Source organism: Zalophus californianus, chromosome 7, assembly GCF_009762305.2.
Source record: "Zalophus californianus isolate mZalCal1 chromosome 7, mZalCal1.pri.v2, whole genome shotgun sequence".
NCBI lineage: Eukaryota > Metazoa > Chordata > Mammalia > Carnivora > Otariidae > Zalophus > Zalophus californianus.
The window spans coordinates 85,452,938-85,468,854 of NC_045601.1; the positions used below are offsets into that span (position 1 = coordinate 85,452,938).

At 37.8% G+C, this 15,917-nt stretch overlaps 2 protein-coding genes across 4 annotated transcripts in view; one reads left to right on the forward strand and one right to left on the reverse strand.

The window, feature by feature from the left end:
• The window catches only part of B3GAT2 (beta-1,3-glucuronyltransferase 2), a 161,102-nt gene that overhangs the window by 82,903 nt on the left and 62,282 nt on the right, over positions 1-15,917 (forward strand). The window lies entirely within an intron of this gene.
• The window catches only part of SMAP1 (small ArfGAP 1), a 164,214-nt gene that overhangs the window by 10,294 nt on the left and 138,003 nt on the right, over positions 1-15,917 (reverse strand). For all 3 annotated transcript variants that reach the window (XM_027602610.1, XM_027602609.1, XM_027602611.1), the window contains one exon: positions 14,356-14,446. In XM_027602610.1, coding sequence (XP_027458411.1) covers positions 14,356-14,446 — 91 coding nt within the window. The remainder of the gene's footprint in view (positions 1-14,355; positions 14,447-15,917) is intronic.

Below are 15,917 nucleotides of genomic sequence, written 5' to 3' on the forward strand. Positions count from 1 at the left end.
TGTGAGCACAGTCCAGGGAATGGGACACCTCACACAGTTTACTGTGGCCACAACCAAATAACAGTTCAGAATACCCCAACTCCAATCTCTTGGGACTTATATCCTGAGCTTCTAATTTAGCAATTTACAATCTCATTTGATCTCTCTTTGATACACTACACACTCCTCAAAGGTCATCAGTCATCTTTCAAAATTTCTTCAACATTGAGTGGGATGTCTTGCACAAAGCAGGCTTCAAATATTTGGCAAATTTAAAGGAAGGTCTACCACAGACTGGGTGTTTCTGCCACAACCCACAGAAACTCACAGGTTTCTTCTCTTTTGTGAAATATAACTATAGAAACTGGTGTATTTTATGTCCCTGTTTAAGCTTCAGTGACTCACAGATTATCATTAATTTCAATGAATAAATGGGTCACAATGAAGTATTTTTTACTACTTAATTTAGAAAAGACTGTAAAATTCACAAGGTTTGAAAGAGATCAACTGCAAATATTTTTAATCATTTTCAGTGATATCACATTATCAGAACCACAAAAAATGTATGTTTCCTATATATGTTCTATCTGTATTAAGCATTATGGACAATTTAAAGGTGAAGCAATAAAACAATGCACAGATTAATACTAATTTATAATATATAGAATTTTAAGCTAAGACACAACTATGACACAAAAGAATTTAAATATGACTCATGAAAGCATTTTTTTTTCATTTCTAAACACAAATGGCAACATTCGTTTTGAAGTCAGACCTCTTAAAAGAACTATTTCATGTTTTCCAGTCCATTCCGCATTCCACTTACATCATGTGTAATACATCATGTAAATAGGAACCAGAAATAAAATATTTTAAAAGGACAAGATATTCTAGATTAAAAACACAATTAAAGGAACATCTTTTTTGTGGTATCTACAACAGCTCAGTAAAGAAACTCAAATAACAAGGGCATGTGAGCCAGTGGTGCCCATAAGCTGCAGATTGGGGACAGGGAAACAACCTCATCAAACGGACATGTTTAATTCTATCATATGAATAAGGAAGCATTTTATTAGCAGAAAATATAACTATATTTTATATATGCAGTTTAAATTCACACACACAAAAAAAGCACATGTCCTATAAAACAAACTATGACCAAGAGGAACAAAGGTAAAAAAGCAAAAACCTGACAAGCTGAGTATAAACTATGTATTTGCAGTTTTTCAGTTACAATTTTTTGCTTCTTCAAGTAATAGCAAACACTAATAATGAGGAAAAATTTATTAAAAAAATACCTTACACATGAGAAAATATCTTTTATTTTTTGGTGAATACAGAAAATGTCATTAATTGATTTTTATCACAGGTCATGTCAATCTAGTTTACAGGACACCAGTGAGCCCAGGATACACTGTGTGAGAACCAAGAGGTTCACCTACTCCAGGCAAATGATCTGTGTCCATACTTTTATAAACTGTACATCTTTTGGAAATTTAGGTCTGTTCTAAGTAGTATACTGTACTTCATTAAGAATATTTATTTATACTTTCAAATCTAAATTCTGTTCAGGATCTAGCAGTACATTATCTAAACTATAAAACAACATACAATACTTTATTTGGTGTTTGAAGTCTTATTTTACCCTTCATACCCTGAGGATCACATATCTATTAAAAATAACAGCCAACACTCAGTATAGTGCTTGTTTTGTGCCAGTCTAAAAAAATACAAATACATAAACACATATATGCACTTCTTTAGTCTTTATAATGATGCTATGAGAGAGGTACTATTAATTACCCTCATTAGCAGATGACAAAAACATTAAATTTGTCCACCATCACAGAGCCAGAGCAAAGCCTTGGGTTATAATATCTAAATCAATTTTTACTATAGAATCAACACATTCTTGGAAAACATACAAACTATGCAAAAATGAATAAAAGTTCCTTACCATGGATGATGGTAATGGTTGCACAATAATGTGAATGAATGTACTTAATGCCACTAAACTGTACACTTGAAACTGGCTAAAATGGTAAATTGTACATTATGTGTATTTTACCACAATACAAAAAGTCCCTATGTTTTTTAATGCTTATGAACAAATGCTTAAAAACATACTTAAGACAATGTATATACAAAAGTCGTTTTCTTTAAATTGTTTTTGTGTGGGTGAGGGTGGGCTGCATTCTAAATTGCATGGACTTAAAATAACTTATTTACTCAGTCCTTCACTACTGGACATGTAGGTAGTTTCCAGACTTTCACCATTACAGAAACAGTAAATAACCACAGTCCTTCATATAAAGCCTACACAGCTCACTTCCTTCACGACTTCATGTTCTACCACTGCACTGTAAACAGCTTCATTTTCTCATTCCATTAAAAATATATTTGCATTTAAAATCTCAGAAGAGCATTCCACACAAACTCTACCTACCATAGTGGAGCTGCCATGAAAGTCAGCTCGTAATATACGTCCAAGGAACTTTGGAATCCTTTAGAGTAAGACAGACGAAGCATCTCCTTAGAAATAGTGATCTTTATGGCAAAGTTGCCACTGTTTCCAAGTGGTTAAGGAAGATACTGTTTTAACTACAAAAACCTAAGATGAGGAACTTTCTCCCAGGTCTGACCAAGGTTTCCAATCCACCCTCGTGACAGACAATGGTGACTCTCCTCTGCTTTCACATCTGCAGCACACCTGTCTTCTTTTCTCTGTATCCTGGTTTTCTCCCCATACAATCCCCTAAATATGATGGATTTTATCCCCATCAATTTTTCTTGTTAATACAAAAGCTAAGCATTCACAGAATTGTTGAAAAACAAATCCTTAACCTAAACAAAAACTTCTCAGCCTTGCATGATCAGTAAACAAGTTCCCAATGGGTTTTCCCAATGGACTTTAATGTTTGTGAATTTGACTTACTACCCTGGCCTGCTGTTTAGCATTCTTTAAAAAGGACTGTTTCAATTCATTTTGAAGGTTGTGTTTTTGATTGTATTTAAAAAGGACAGTTAAAGACTGTCATTATCATCATTATAAACATCATAGTTCCCGGACATTTTAAAAGAATGTTTACATGTTATCATTTTTGTCTCTATGAAAGATGGGAAAGGCATCTCTTTCCACTATCTCCAGTAACAGAAACCAGGGCACCAACAGATTAAAAGACTTGTTCAATGTCACTTCCCTAGTTAAACAGCAAAATCTGCACTAGAACAGAGTCTTCTGATCCCTAGGCTAGTGAGTGCTCTTTACTTTAAACCACATTTCATCAGTAGTCACGTAATTAAAACTGTACCTAATTACAAAGACGTCACTTAAAATTCTGAAATTTAAAAGCCAACTTTTTTTTTTTTAAGATTTACTTATTTGACAGAGAAATAGCGAGAGCAGGAACACAAGCAGTGGGAGTGGGAGAGGGAGAAGCAGGCTTCCCGCGGAGCAGGGAGCCCGATGCGGGGCTCGATCCCAGGACCCCAGAATCATGGCCTGAGCCGAAGGCAGACGCTTAACGACTGAGCCACCTGGACGCCCTAAAAGCCAACTTTTAAACAGTTTATAATTATTTGCACCAAGAGCAGCAGTGACACCAAAGGTTCAAAAACCATTCAGCACCACATGCACAGTTCCTCTTCCTCTCCCCATTCCACTGTCCTACCAATCCTAGTATCTTCTCAATTTATAGGGAAGGACACAGGTGGATGTGGTCATCAATGAGCAAACTGGGCTGAGGGAAGCAAGTGTGGGGTATAGTCAGCCCTGGGTCAACAGAGTATTTACATATCACAGTGAGTTCAAAGAATCCTTTTGATCAAGGGTCCACTAATAGCACAGTCTTTGCTGACTGAATAAAAGCTCAGAGTCCACAAAAGCAACAGAGAAGTGGACGTCTGTGCAAACTAATCAGAATTCACCACAGTCCTGCACCTCGGAGTGAATGTTGTGTTCCTTCCTCAGCTACAGAATGGTGGTGGGAGCAGCCAGCCGCAGGAGGAGGGAGCAGCCCCCTTTAATCAGTATGCAGAAACAGTAGTTGGTGGACAATAAAAATAATGGGAGATCCACAGTACAAGAAAAGCCTAAGGCAAATGGAAGAAATTTAGCTGGGGACAACATCATAAAGAACGATAATGAAGCACAAAGGACCCCTTGAAAAGGCAATGAGCAAACTAAAGAAATTAGGACAATGCAGTAAAATGAAGAAGGAATTTCAATCTTAAAGGCAAGGGATCAAGCCTACAGTTAGCTGCTTGTGGGTAACTGTTTTCTTTCAATGTTACCTTAAGGTTTCAAAGCAGTGTTTTATCTGAAAACTGAGTTTGTAGATGTCTGTTTTAAATTACACACATACCATAAATTTACAAGAAAATGTTAAAATGTTTCGAGCTAAAGAAAAAAAGTTGTTAAAATCAGTGCTACATCTCACATGAACATAAGGCATGCCAGGCATGCATTTACTGGCCTACTTTGCATGATGACACTGATAGATGCCTAGAAAGAAGGTAACATTTCAAATATGACAAAGTCATGAAAGCCAGTCTCTGTCTTCTAGAAATCCTCAATATGGTGAGTAAGACTGCTGATTCTATTAATTGTGGCTATACCAGAACTCATCTAACACCAATAATCCAAAAGAGTAAAGGTAAAAAAAAAAAGAACAAAACAACCAAAACAAAACAGTAAGACAATATTTAGTGTCTTCCTTTTGGTTCATTCCAAGTGCCTTTGAATGATAATTTGTAAACTAAAGGAAATAAGAACATAATACTTTGCATTTTAATAACACATTTTTAACACTAGTATTTTTATTTAAAGTCTGTTGCCAGGTACTTTCATCAATGCCTTATATAAAGTATCTGAGTTTAATCATATCACCTCAAGAGAATTTTACACATTAAGTCTAGGATTTCCATAGAAGTCTGGTGGTGTACCTAGAAAACTCAACCGCCATAACCAGTTTGAGAAGCTTTTTCTGGAGCACCCAAGCAGAAACTGGTGCCCCTTCTCCATCTAGGGTTAAAACAGTTAAGTGGCAGTTGCCTTATGTCCCTAATAAAACCAGGTGGAGGGTGGGGCTGGCTTTACTACCACCCTGCCCAGGCACAGTACTTGGCCCGAGCTCCCTTCTAAGGCAATTGATGACTCCCAAATCCAGAAGACCTAACACCACTTCCATTATAGACCCATCCATCTGGTCAGCCAGGCCTACTGACTTTTCCACTCCAAATCCAGGGGCTGCAAAAATGGCGACCTTTCCAAGTACCTCAATATTTTCATTTTTAGGGTTTTTTAGAAAAATATTTTATTTATTTATTCATTTATTTATTTATTAGAGAGAGAGGGAGAGGGAGAGTGGGGGAAGGAGCATAAGGAGACAAGCAGACTCTGCACTGAGCAGGGAGCCAGATGTGGGGCTCCATTCCGTGACCCCAAGATCCCAACCTAAGCCGAAATCAAGAGTTGAACGCTTAACTGACTAAAGCCACCCAGGTGCCTGCCTGTTATTTCTGGTTTTAATGGCATCTGAATATACTTAGATTGATAGGCAGCCCCAATATGCCATATTACTGCACCCTGGCACCATGTTTATAGCCCAGAGACCTTGTCCATGCCCTCCTGTTATTTTACCAGGAAGAGAGTAGAGCTGCCTCCTTCATTTGATGCTTGACACAAAGTCCTATCCCAGGGCTTCCTCTCTCCAGTTCACCAATGACAATAAGGTTGGAATTCTCTCTCTCTCCAAAGCAGAAGTATGTCCTCCAGAGTCACTCTGTCTACAGGCCAGTGCATCCCTGCTGCCACAGCACCACACACAACTAGTCACACACAGGCAAGTGTCCTCCACCAACCGCCTTGTGAGCCAGAAGCACATCTTACTCTCCTCACCTACAGATCTGTTCCAAGTGTGCTATCACAGCACCTGACAGGTAGTACTCCAAAGGTGTATGCTCAATAACGGGCTTTAAGTCATAAGATGCCTTACAAAGGTAAGGCACAAGGAGCTACGTTTACCTGAGTAGTTGGTTATCTGAGTAGTAATAAACACATCAGATTTCACTTGAAATAAATTTCCACAGGACAAAACAAAACAAAACAAATAAACAAAAAACTTATTTGCTCCTCCTCTGACCAGCAGCAGCAAGACAATTAACCTTTGAATTGAGGAAAATAAAACTTAAGTTGGGAATTTTAGCATTATTCCATATTTCAAACTGAATTCTCTCAACCAATTCTCATACATAATCCCACTCTTCCCTCAGCAATAATTCTCTATCTTCCAGTTTCCAGACTGCAACCTCATCCCCGACTCACATTACTATATACACACAAAAGCTGCATTTTCTGGTATTTACTAGAGTTCCATGAACTCTGCTGGCACTCAATAAATATTAATTGAATTCATCCTTTACTTGAATGTCAGTTGCATTAGCTGGTCATAATCTATTTGCACAAATAATAAAAAATGTCAAAGAGCAACATGAGATTTTATGTATTACTAATCTAGTTTAAGGCAGATAAGAATATGATAAGTAAATGGATGTTATGTTTTTCATTACCGTTTTTGACTGAGCATGAACATTCAGCCTTGAGTACACCCTTGCTACACCGGAAACCGCCAAGTCTTAATTCTTCATCAGTAACTACTGAGGCAGCATCCCAAGAAGGAATGAGTTTAAGTGGAAACAGTACTGATTAAAAAAGGTTGCTTCCATGAGATGCAATAATATTCTCTTTCATGGCAAAACTCCTTCTTCTTAAAGCTTTATAAATTTACATGTTACTCAAAGAACCCTTTTTATTTTCTACATAAGAAACCATCTAAAGCTCTTTCCTTAATAAAAGTGTTATTTGGAATTCTTTTGTATTAAAACACATAAATTGCTTTATGGAATGAAATAAACTCCCATGTGTGTTACTTTGTAGATGCAAGTCACAAATGTCCATCTGAAGCATATAAAATTTTCAAGCTTCAAATTGTTTTCAAATGCTTTTTTAAAAAAACAGGTGCCTGAGAGTTAAATGGAGCTATTTATTTTTATTTTTTAGTTAATTTTCTTACTGCTAAAAAGATAGTATTTAGTACTTTACTAAAATGACTGAAGTGGCCTGAAAAGACGACCTTAATCCTCTTGCTCTATTTGCTCTCCCTCTGAGCCCCTCCATGCTACCCATCCCTGCACTCTGGCCAGCTCTGGAGGAAGGGACCCCTTTATGAATGGGTACTACAGTGCTGTGCAGCAAGCCCTGCAGGGTTGTCCATCTTTCAGGAGACCCACACACATTGATTCAGAGCTGCTGTCTGAGACTGCTAAGAAATGCTTTAAGGAGTAAATGTTGTAGAACGGACTGCTTAAATATATATATATATATTTCTGTACCATTTTATAGCCTCAGAAGACAAGAAATATATAAATATAAAACCAAATTGTATAAAACAAATTTCTTTCTAAATGTTTAAAACATGGTGACAGCCTAGATTTCTTTGAGGCCACCCGATTTCCTCAGTGCTTGTTTTTTTTTAATTTTTTTTTTTAAAGATTTTATTTATTTATTTGAGAGAGAGAGAATGAGAGATAGAGAGCACGAGAAGGAAGAGGGTCAGAGGGAGAAGCAGACTTCCTGCTGAGCAGGGAGCCCGATGTGGGACTCGATCCCGGGACTCCAGGATGACCTGAGCCGAAGGCAGTCGCTTAACCAACTGAGCCACCCAGGCGCCCCCTCAGTGCTTTTAAGGGAGCAACAAATCCTCCATCAGCCAAAGACCATACTGTGTGACAACAGTCTGGAGGTTATACAGCATAATTTGACTCCCTCTCCTGCACATTCCTTCAAAGGCCTGAGCTATTTCCTACTCATCTCCTCTGACCCGATATTCAGGCTAAAATCTCAGCACAGCCCCGCATGCAAGTTACTGTGCTGTATGCCTCACATTTATTTATTCATTTAGATTTGGCCATCAACCACAGAGGGGTTCTTACTTCCATTTCCCAGATGAAAACACTAGAGCCCACACAAACTATAGGTTACTGCCTCTAAATTCAGTGCTGTTCTTACGACACAATGCCACCAGCTATCCATTTGACAAATGGAGCCAATGTCTGTTTTGTGTGGCACAAGGTCACCCATTTTATTTTGTGTCACAGCTTCAACATAGTGTAATAGTTAAGAACATGGGCCTAGCTTTGTAATCTACTAGCTAGGTGACTTTGGGCAACTTAACCTCTCTGTGCCTCAGTTTCTTCATTTGTAAAATGGAAATGATAGTTCACCAGCCTCAGGTGATTTACCCTTCACTTCTCCCCAGCATGGACTCAGGACCACTTGCAAGGATCTGCCTATTGCCAGTTCTCTTACAGCAATATATTCATCTACCTGCATTTTCTTTCCTCCACAGGTGTGGTTACACAAAAATAAAACCAATTCCTCCTTTTTGATAGGGTAATATAATAGTTTACAATAGTTCACTGAACACACTCTTCTGAGCAGAAGCAATGCAAGTTTTCATTAGGTTTAAAACTGTATCGGAAAGGGGCGCCTAGGTGGCTCAGTCGTTAAGCGTCTGCCTTCGGCTCAGGTCAGGATCCCAGGGTCCTGGGATTGGGCCCCGCGTCGGGTCCCTGCTCGGTGGGAAGTCTGTTTCTCCCTCTCCCACTCCCCCTGCTTGTGTTCCCTCTCTCACTGTGTCTCTCTCTGTCAAATAAACAGATAAAATCTTATTTTAAAAACTGTATCGGCAAAACAAAACAGACTACAAAATTATTTAGGGTACTTATGCTAGAGTATTCCTTCTCTTTGCCCCTCTCCTTGGGAAAACGGGGTGTGTAGCTAACTACACAAACATCCTCCTGATCTGGTCAGTGCACAGCTCACAGGACACCAGTGGTTTCCCAGGGCCACTGCTGCTATGTCTGGCATTTAGTCTGCTCATTCCCAAACTTGTTTCTGTCTACAGCATATGAACTTTGAAAACAGAAGTTTCCCTTTAGGAATTTTCTGCTTTAAAAGTACGTAGAGGGGCGCCTGGGTGGCTCAGTCATTAAGCATCTGCCTTCGGCTCAGGTCGTGATCTCTTGAGTCCTGGGACTGAGCCCCGCATGGGGCTCCCTGCTCAGCGGGAGACCTGCTTCTCCCTCTCCCACTCCCCCGGCTTGTGTTCGCTCTCTCTCTGTGTCTCTGTAAAATAAATAAATAAATAAATCTTTAAATAATAAATAAATAAAAGTACATAGAATGCTTTTTGTGGGGGTTTTATCCTTTAGCTTGTTTCTGTCCAAAAAAATCTTTTAAAAACAAAAAAACTTAGAGAAAAAAAGAGTAATGTATTCATCTCTCTCATCATATAAAACTGGAATGTATGTTACTAGAAAATTAAGTAGGTTATATATTGTTAACTGCATTTAACTAGCATTGTCAATGCATTTGAACTCGGCCATTGTGGTAAGTTAAAGCTTTTATTTCCTGAAACACAAAAATGAATGAGAAAACTTGAAAACTTTCCCAAAGCTGTATGTTCCTTTGAGCTTTTGAATTAAGAAAAAACTGAAGGAACCTCTACCTACTCCTCTATAGAGTTTGGTATTTAAAATAATTTAAAGTAGAACTTAAGAAATGTTTAGGCAGAAATTTCCCTAGATTAAAGTGCATAAGCATAAGAATGATTTTATTTAAGCGGTTGAATACACCCTGAGCTAGATTTTCATTACCAAGATCATATCCATTCTTTGCACGATGCTTTCTGGAGCACTGAGGATCTGATCCTCTGAGACACCTTCTGCGGTCCACCCCAGTCACACACACACCTCTGTGCCTGACAGGACTGCCAGTCAAAGCCTCCTGGCAAGGGGCCAGGTTACGCTGCTCTGTGCATGCAGTGAATGGACGACCACAGACAGAAACCCTGCAGGAGAGCTTTCTACCTTTGGTGCCATATTGAACTGAAACCTGTAAGGTCACGTTTAACACCAACAATTTATGATTCTTCTCAAGCCTTATGCTTAGAGCATTTGCTCAGCCCTGAAGCAATTCTCAGATGGGGTTTTCTACAAAAAAAGAAAAGAGAAAAGAAAAGAAAAGAAAAGAAAAGAAAAGAAAAGAAAAGAAAAAAGAAAAAAGAAAAGAAAAGAAAAGAAAAGAAAAAGAAAGAAAGAGAAAGAAAGAAAGAAAAAGAAAGAAAGAAAGAAAGAAGAAAAGAAAAAAGAAAAAAAAGAAGAGAAGAGAAAAGAAAAGAAAAAGCAAAAAGCACTACTGGATGAAAGTATTAGTCTGGGAGGATTATCCTAACCAATTGCTAAGCTGTCTGTCAGGTTTTATCATGTAAAAACTAAGCAGCAATCAACAAAAATTGGAGACTAGCATAACAGCATAATGCCCAGTGCTAGAATAACTACACAGGTAGGGACCATGAAGAACACCACCCCAACATGCCCTAGAAACTGATTTCAATTCTCTTCTAACATAGCAGGTATACATTCAAGTCAAGATGTATCTGAGTCTGGAGTCTGATTCAGGGATTTTCGGTCTGGCCCTTACTAAAGAGGAACCCTAAGACATTAGGTTATTTCCAAGATTAGAGGGCAGGTAATAACCAAGTATCTGGCCCCACTTCTGGTATCAAGAGAGCAAAACAGTGAATAAGTTGTATTTGTACAGGCTTCAGACTCTAATTAATACCTAAATATAAAGCAGTTCTTGCAGGTACAATCGGGAACAAAAGGCAGAGGTCAGTAAACTATAATCCACTGCCTATTTTTAAATATTTCTGGAACACAGCCATGCTCAATTGCTTATGTATGTGCACACTACTTGCATATTACAATGGGAGAGTTAAGTAGTTGCAGAAACCATGTACCTTGCAAAGCCAAAGTATTTGGCCCTTTTCATAAAAATCTTGCTGACCCTTGCTAAAAAGCATATCCAGAGCATTTTATGTTTGACCTTGGGATAGGGAGTAGATCAGGAAAGGTGACCTGAAGAAAATAGGTTTAGCTTGAGTCAGTAGGTTGAAAAAAAGACCATGGACTCACCAAAGTGCCATTTAAAGGGAAGATCAAATTACTAAAATATGATCCTAATGATTACCCTATTACGAGATTAAAAGTGATCCCAAATACCAACAGTAAACTTTAGGATTTATGGCCCCTCTGTGGTCGTGTGACTAAACTAATGGTGAGGGTTTTCTCTGTATTTTCTGCAAATGCTTTACGTTAATGCCTATTCCAGTCTCATTCACATGGGGATATACTGTCATCTCTGCATGACCATAAATCATACTTCAGGGCACCTGCTCCCTGCCCCGTACCATGTTTCAATTTACAGAGGAAAACCAGAGTCCCCTTAGGGGAGAGTGGTATGCTTACCTTGGGCAAAAGAAAAACAGTCTGCGGCCCAAAGTAGATACCCATAATCAATTCTGATTTAGGATCACTGTTTGTTTTGAGCTGGAAGGGACCTCTGATTCTCTGTGGTCTCCTAGACCTTCACAAACTCATTAAAGGTAATGCTTCACAGAGCTTTAAAAAAAAAAAAAAGCCTGAAAAGATTTTTAAAAAGAATTTAAGATGTTGATAAACCAGTAAGAGTGAAGAGTTGTACATACTCAGGGTAAGATACCCCCCACAATCCCTGCTGCTAAAACTTCATCAGCAAGATATCCCTCTTTCTGACCTTAGCTCCTGTCCCTGCCCCCTTTGGAACTCTTCTAGTATATGATCTAAAACTGATAGTCACCAGCAAAATCCCCTATATATCCTTACGTTCTTCAAATATTCTCTTCACCTTCCTGTCCTAAGTCGACCTTGGTTCTCCCCTAAAGACACCGTTCCCTGAAGCTCTCCCACTGTCAAAAAGAGAGCTGATAGAGAACGTATCAGATATTAAACTGATAAGAACAGATACTACACAGACCATGAGTGAGAGAAAGAAATGTTAACTGATACAAGCCAAGGAGATTTTGGAGTTGTTCGCTATGTAGCATGGGCACTATCACAGAAAGTGATACCAGAAGAGGGGTGCGGTCATCACCAAATCCTAAAATTTGTGGTACTGGCTTTGACGGTGGGTGGCAGAGGACAGGGGAACACTTACAGGATCTTGAAAAACGGAGACACGATATGTGACAGTGCAACAGTTGGTAGGAAACACATCAAATGAAGTTCTAGCAGAGATGCCCTAAGTTGACCCACAGACTTGAGAGTAAAAACGAGAAATGTGTCCTGGTGTAAGCTGCTGAGCTCTGGTGGTTATTACTACACAACATTACTGCAGTAAGAGTTGAGTATTTAAGGCCAGCCACCCCATTTGTCTACTAGATCCCACTGGCTAGTCAAGACATTGTTATAGCAATTTTTCTTGTCCTAAATCAGCAGATTTGCCTGTTCTACAGGTTCATTCCCAAAGGTAAATATTCTATAATTTCAGTTGGTCAGCAAATCCTATTGGCTCCAACTTCTAAACATACCCTGAACCTGGTAACTTCTTTTAACTTCCAACGTCACCACTGACTCTAAGCCACCGTCATCTCTCACTTGTATTATTCTAACAAGTTTCCTTATTGGTCTCCCTGCTTCCAGCCTTGCCCTGCTACATAATTTATTCTTAACATAGTAGCTACAATAATTCTTTAAAAATGAAAGTCAGTTCATGGGCATTTTTGTTCAAATCTCTCCAATGTATTTCCAGGACACTCAGAGGAAAAGCCACACACTCCCCTCCTCTGTCACGACTTTCCCCAGAGATCATTCCACTCTGGCTACACAGTCATCCTTGCTGGTTCTTGCACACATCAAGTAAGCTGCTACTGCAGAGCATTTGCACTTGCTCTTCTCTCTGGTTAGAATGTTCCTGCCCCACACATCCAGATATCCACAACTTCATCAGGTCTTTGCTCCAGCAATACTCAGTGAGCATCTTCCAGGCACTGGCCACCGTATTTAAAATTACAACTACTCATTTTTACTTTATCTGTAGCACTTACCGTATATGACCCATAATATACCTTAAGTGTTATTTACTGTTTCCCCAGATAGAATGAAAGCTGCAAAAGGTCAGATATTTCTGTTTCCATTCATAGCTATCTCCCTAGTGCCTACAATGGTGCCTGAAAACATGGTAGACAATCAGTATTTGTTAAATCAATGAATGAATCTGTATGATAAGAGTCAGGTCTAGTTTATATTTTACATTTCTAAGTTATAAAGTAATAAACCAGACACTTACACTGGAAAGGAAATGCTACAGTGAAGACAAACATTCATATAGTTTTAGTAAGATTTTAGTAATAAGTCTTTTTTTTCCTTTTCTCTCATTTACAGAAAAGAAAATACAGAAACTACAGGGACTAGAATTCAACGTAATTATTTCAGAGCCCCTGGACTAAAGCTGTACTTTCAAAATTACAGTTATATATACTACTTATTTTCACCACCACAAAAAATTTTTCCCTACAGGGATATATTTCTGTGATATACCAGTTTCCTAAGAAATGAATAAAGCACTCAACTATAATTCTTAAAACAGAAAACAATATCTACTCAATAAGAACAAAAATCAATTTTTAGAAAAGCAGTATATGAAGTTCAACTTTAAGTATCTTTCATTTTTTCCTTTGCTAATCCTTCTCCAAACTAAAAAAAAAGTTTACATTAATTACTGCTGAAGGCTCAGGTATTACTAAAAATAACCATTTATTTAAAGCTGTTTTTGTAGGAAGAGAAGAAAGATATAAAAAGAGCTGACAGTATTTGTAGAAAAGCACATATAAACATTCCTTGAATGGAAGCCTGTTTACTTACCAGGCAGACAACATGTATCTGTCAGCCATAAGAATAAATACATTAAATTAAAATGAGCACTTCTTATTGTCATCAAATAAATGAAATGAATTTAGCCACTAGATCTAGATGTAAAGCACATTGCTTCAGTTAACCAAATTAAATTTTGTTTTAAACCAGCACATATTACAATAAGGCTACCCCATAATTATTTTGCCAAGGGAATCCCCCCAACAAAACTAAATAAAGAGAAGTGGGGGTAAGAGGGAGGGAGGGAGAGAAGAGAACAAGAAATCTACTCTTTATTTTAAACGTTGAAATGTCAGTCTACTATGCCTCTGAAGATTACTTTGATATCTCTTCTTTCCCCCAAGGAACTCATTACTTGTATTTCAAGGGAGACAGTGCTGACAGACACTAGCTCTCTTATTAAAGACTTCCCTTTTTGTGGGAACTGAGCACACTCATCATACCATTTTCAAATTCAGTTAACAGGTATCTTTTGGCATACTGATGATAAAGCCACTATATTCATTTCAAGTAAAGATTTCAATTACTGTATAACTCTTAAGGTGACTTATGTTTTTTACTTACCAAGTCCTAAAAGATCAACAGTGGGCTCTGCAGCTTTTTTAGGGCTGGTACTTTTTTTGGGCTCCAACTGCTGATCTTCTTTCTTCTGCAGCTTTAAAGGAAATAATCAGTTTTATTAATTTTTCTTAAATAAATTGAACAAGCCTTTTAAGCCCCAATTAATTATGCATATTTTGATATAGTGTAATGAAGTGTATGAAGCATAGTGTAATGAAGCCCCAAAAATTTATTATTGTATAAAAAAACAAGTAAGCATGGTCACTGAACTTGAAATGACAAACCTTACATGTCAGGATCCCAAAATAGTAAATATACACACTTAATGTAATTGTTCTTAATCATTTAAATCCTTTATATGAAATTACACTTTTTAAAAGAACTCCATTTCATATTATTTGCTAGCTACTGTTAATGTGCTCTTAACTAGAGGCTGGGGAGGCCTCAGAATCTTCATGAGCAGGCTGTTAGTCCCCGCATCCACACTGCTGATATGGGAGACACCTGTGCACCCCGAAGAGCCTAATGAAATGTTACCTGATAGGTTTTCCTCCTGAGTCTACAAGATCAATTACATTTTTAAATATAATGTTCTTTTAGTTCTCAGAAACCCAAGTCACAGTTATCCATTCTAAACTTTCTCTTTATCACTTATACAGAAATGTTCTGTAGGACCAGATGAAAAGAAGCACATCCACCGGATTATCAACTTGAAAGCCTACCTCTCTTCTCACTTTTTTAATGTAGATATAATTGGCATATAATATTAGCTTCACGTGCACAACATAATGATTCCACATTTGTATACATTGTAAAATCATCACCACACAAGTAAGTGTAGTTAACATCACCACACATAGTTAAGGAATTTTTCTTTTAATGGTGAAAACTTTTAAGACCTACTCTTAGTAAATTTTAAATATACAAGACAGTATTATTAACTATAGTTACCATGCTGTATATTACACCCCTAGAACTTATTTATTCTGTAACTGTAAGTTTGTACCTTTTAATCCCCTTCACCCATTTGCCCACCTCCCACCCCTGCCTCTGACAACCAGCCCTCTGTTTTCTGTATCCGTGGACTTGTTTTTTCCATTTGTTTTTGTTTGTTTGGAGTTCTTTTTTAGATTCTACATATAAGTGAGATCATATGGCAGTTGCCTTTCTCTGTCTTATTACTCTTGGCATAATGCCCTCAAGGTTCATCCAAGTTGTCACAAATGGCAAGATTTCATTCTATCTTATAGCTCAGTAACATTCCATTAAATATATAGCCTACCTCTCTTAGATCAAGAAAATAAAACATTCTTTCACTCACATTCATTTCTCAAACCATTCCTACAAGATCATTTCTTCTACAACTACCTAAAAAGTTCATAACTTAGTTGTTGTAGGAGTACATTTTTGGTAGCTATACAGATATATAATTTCTAAGAACATGTATCTACTCTTGTTTTCAGTCACAACTATCTCCCTCAAAATTGTTTGTGTTACTTATTTAACCTACCATCACGGATATCAATTCTTTAATAATCTTCTCAAATACAGAATTGTCAGCCTAT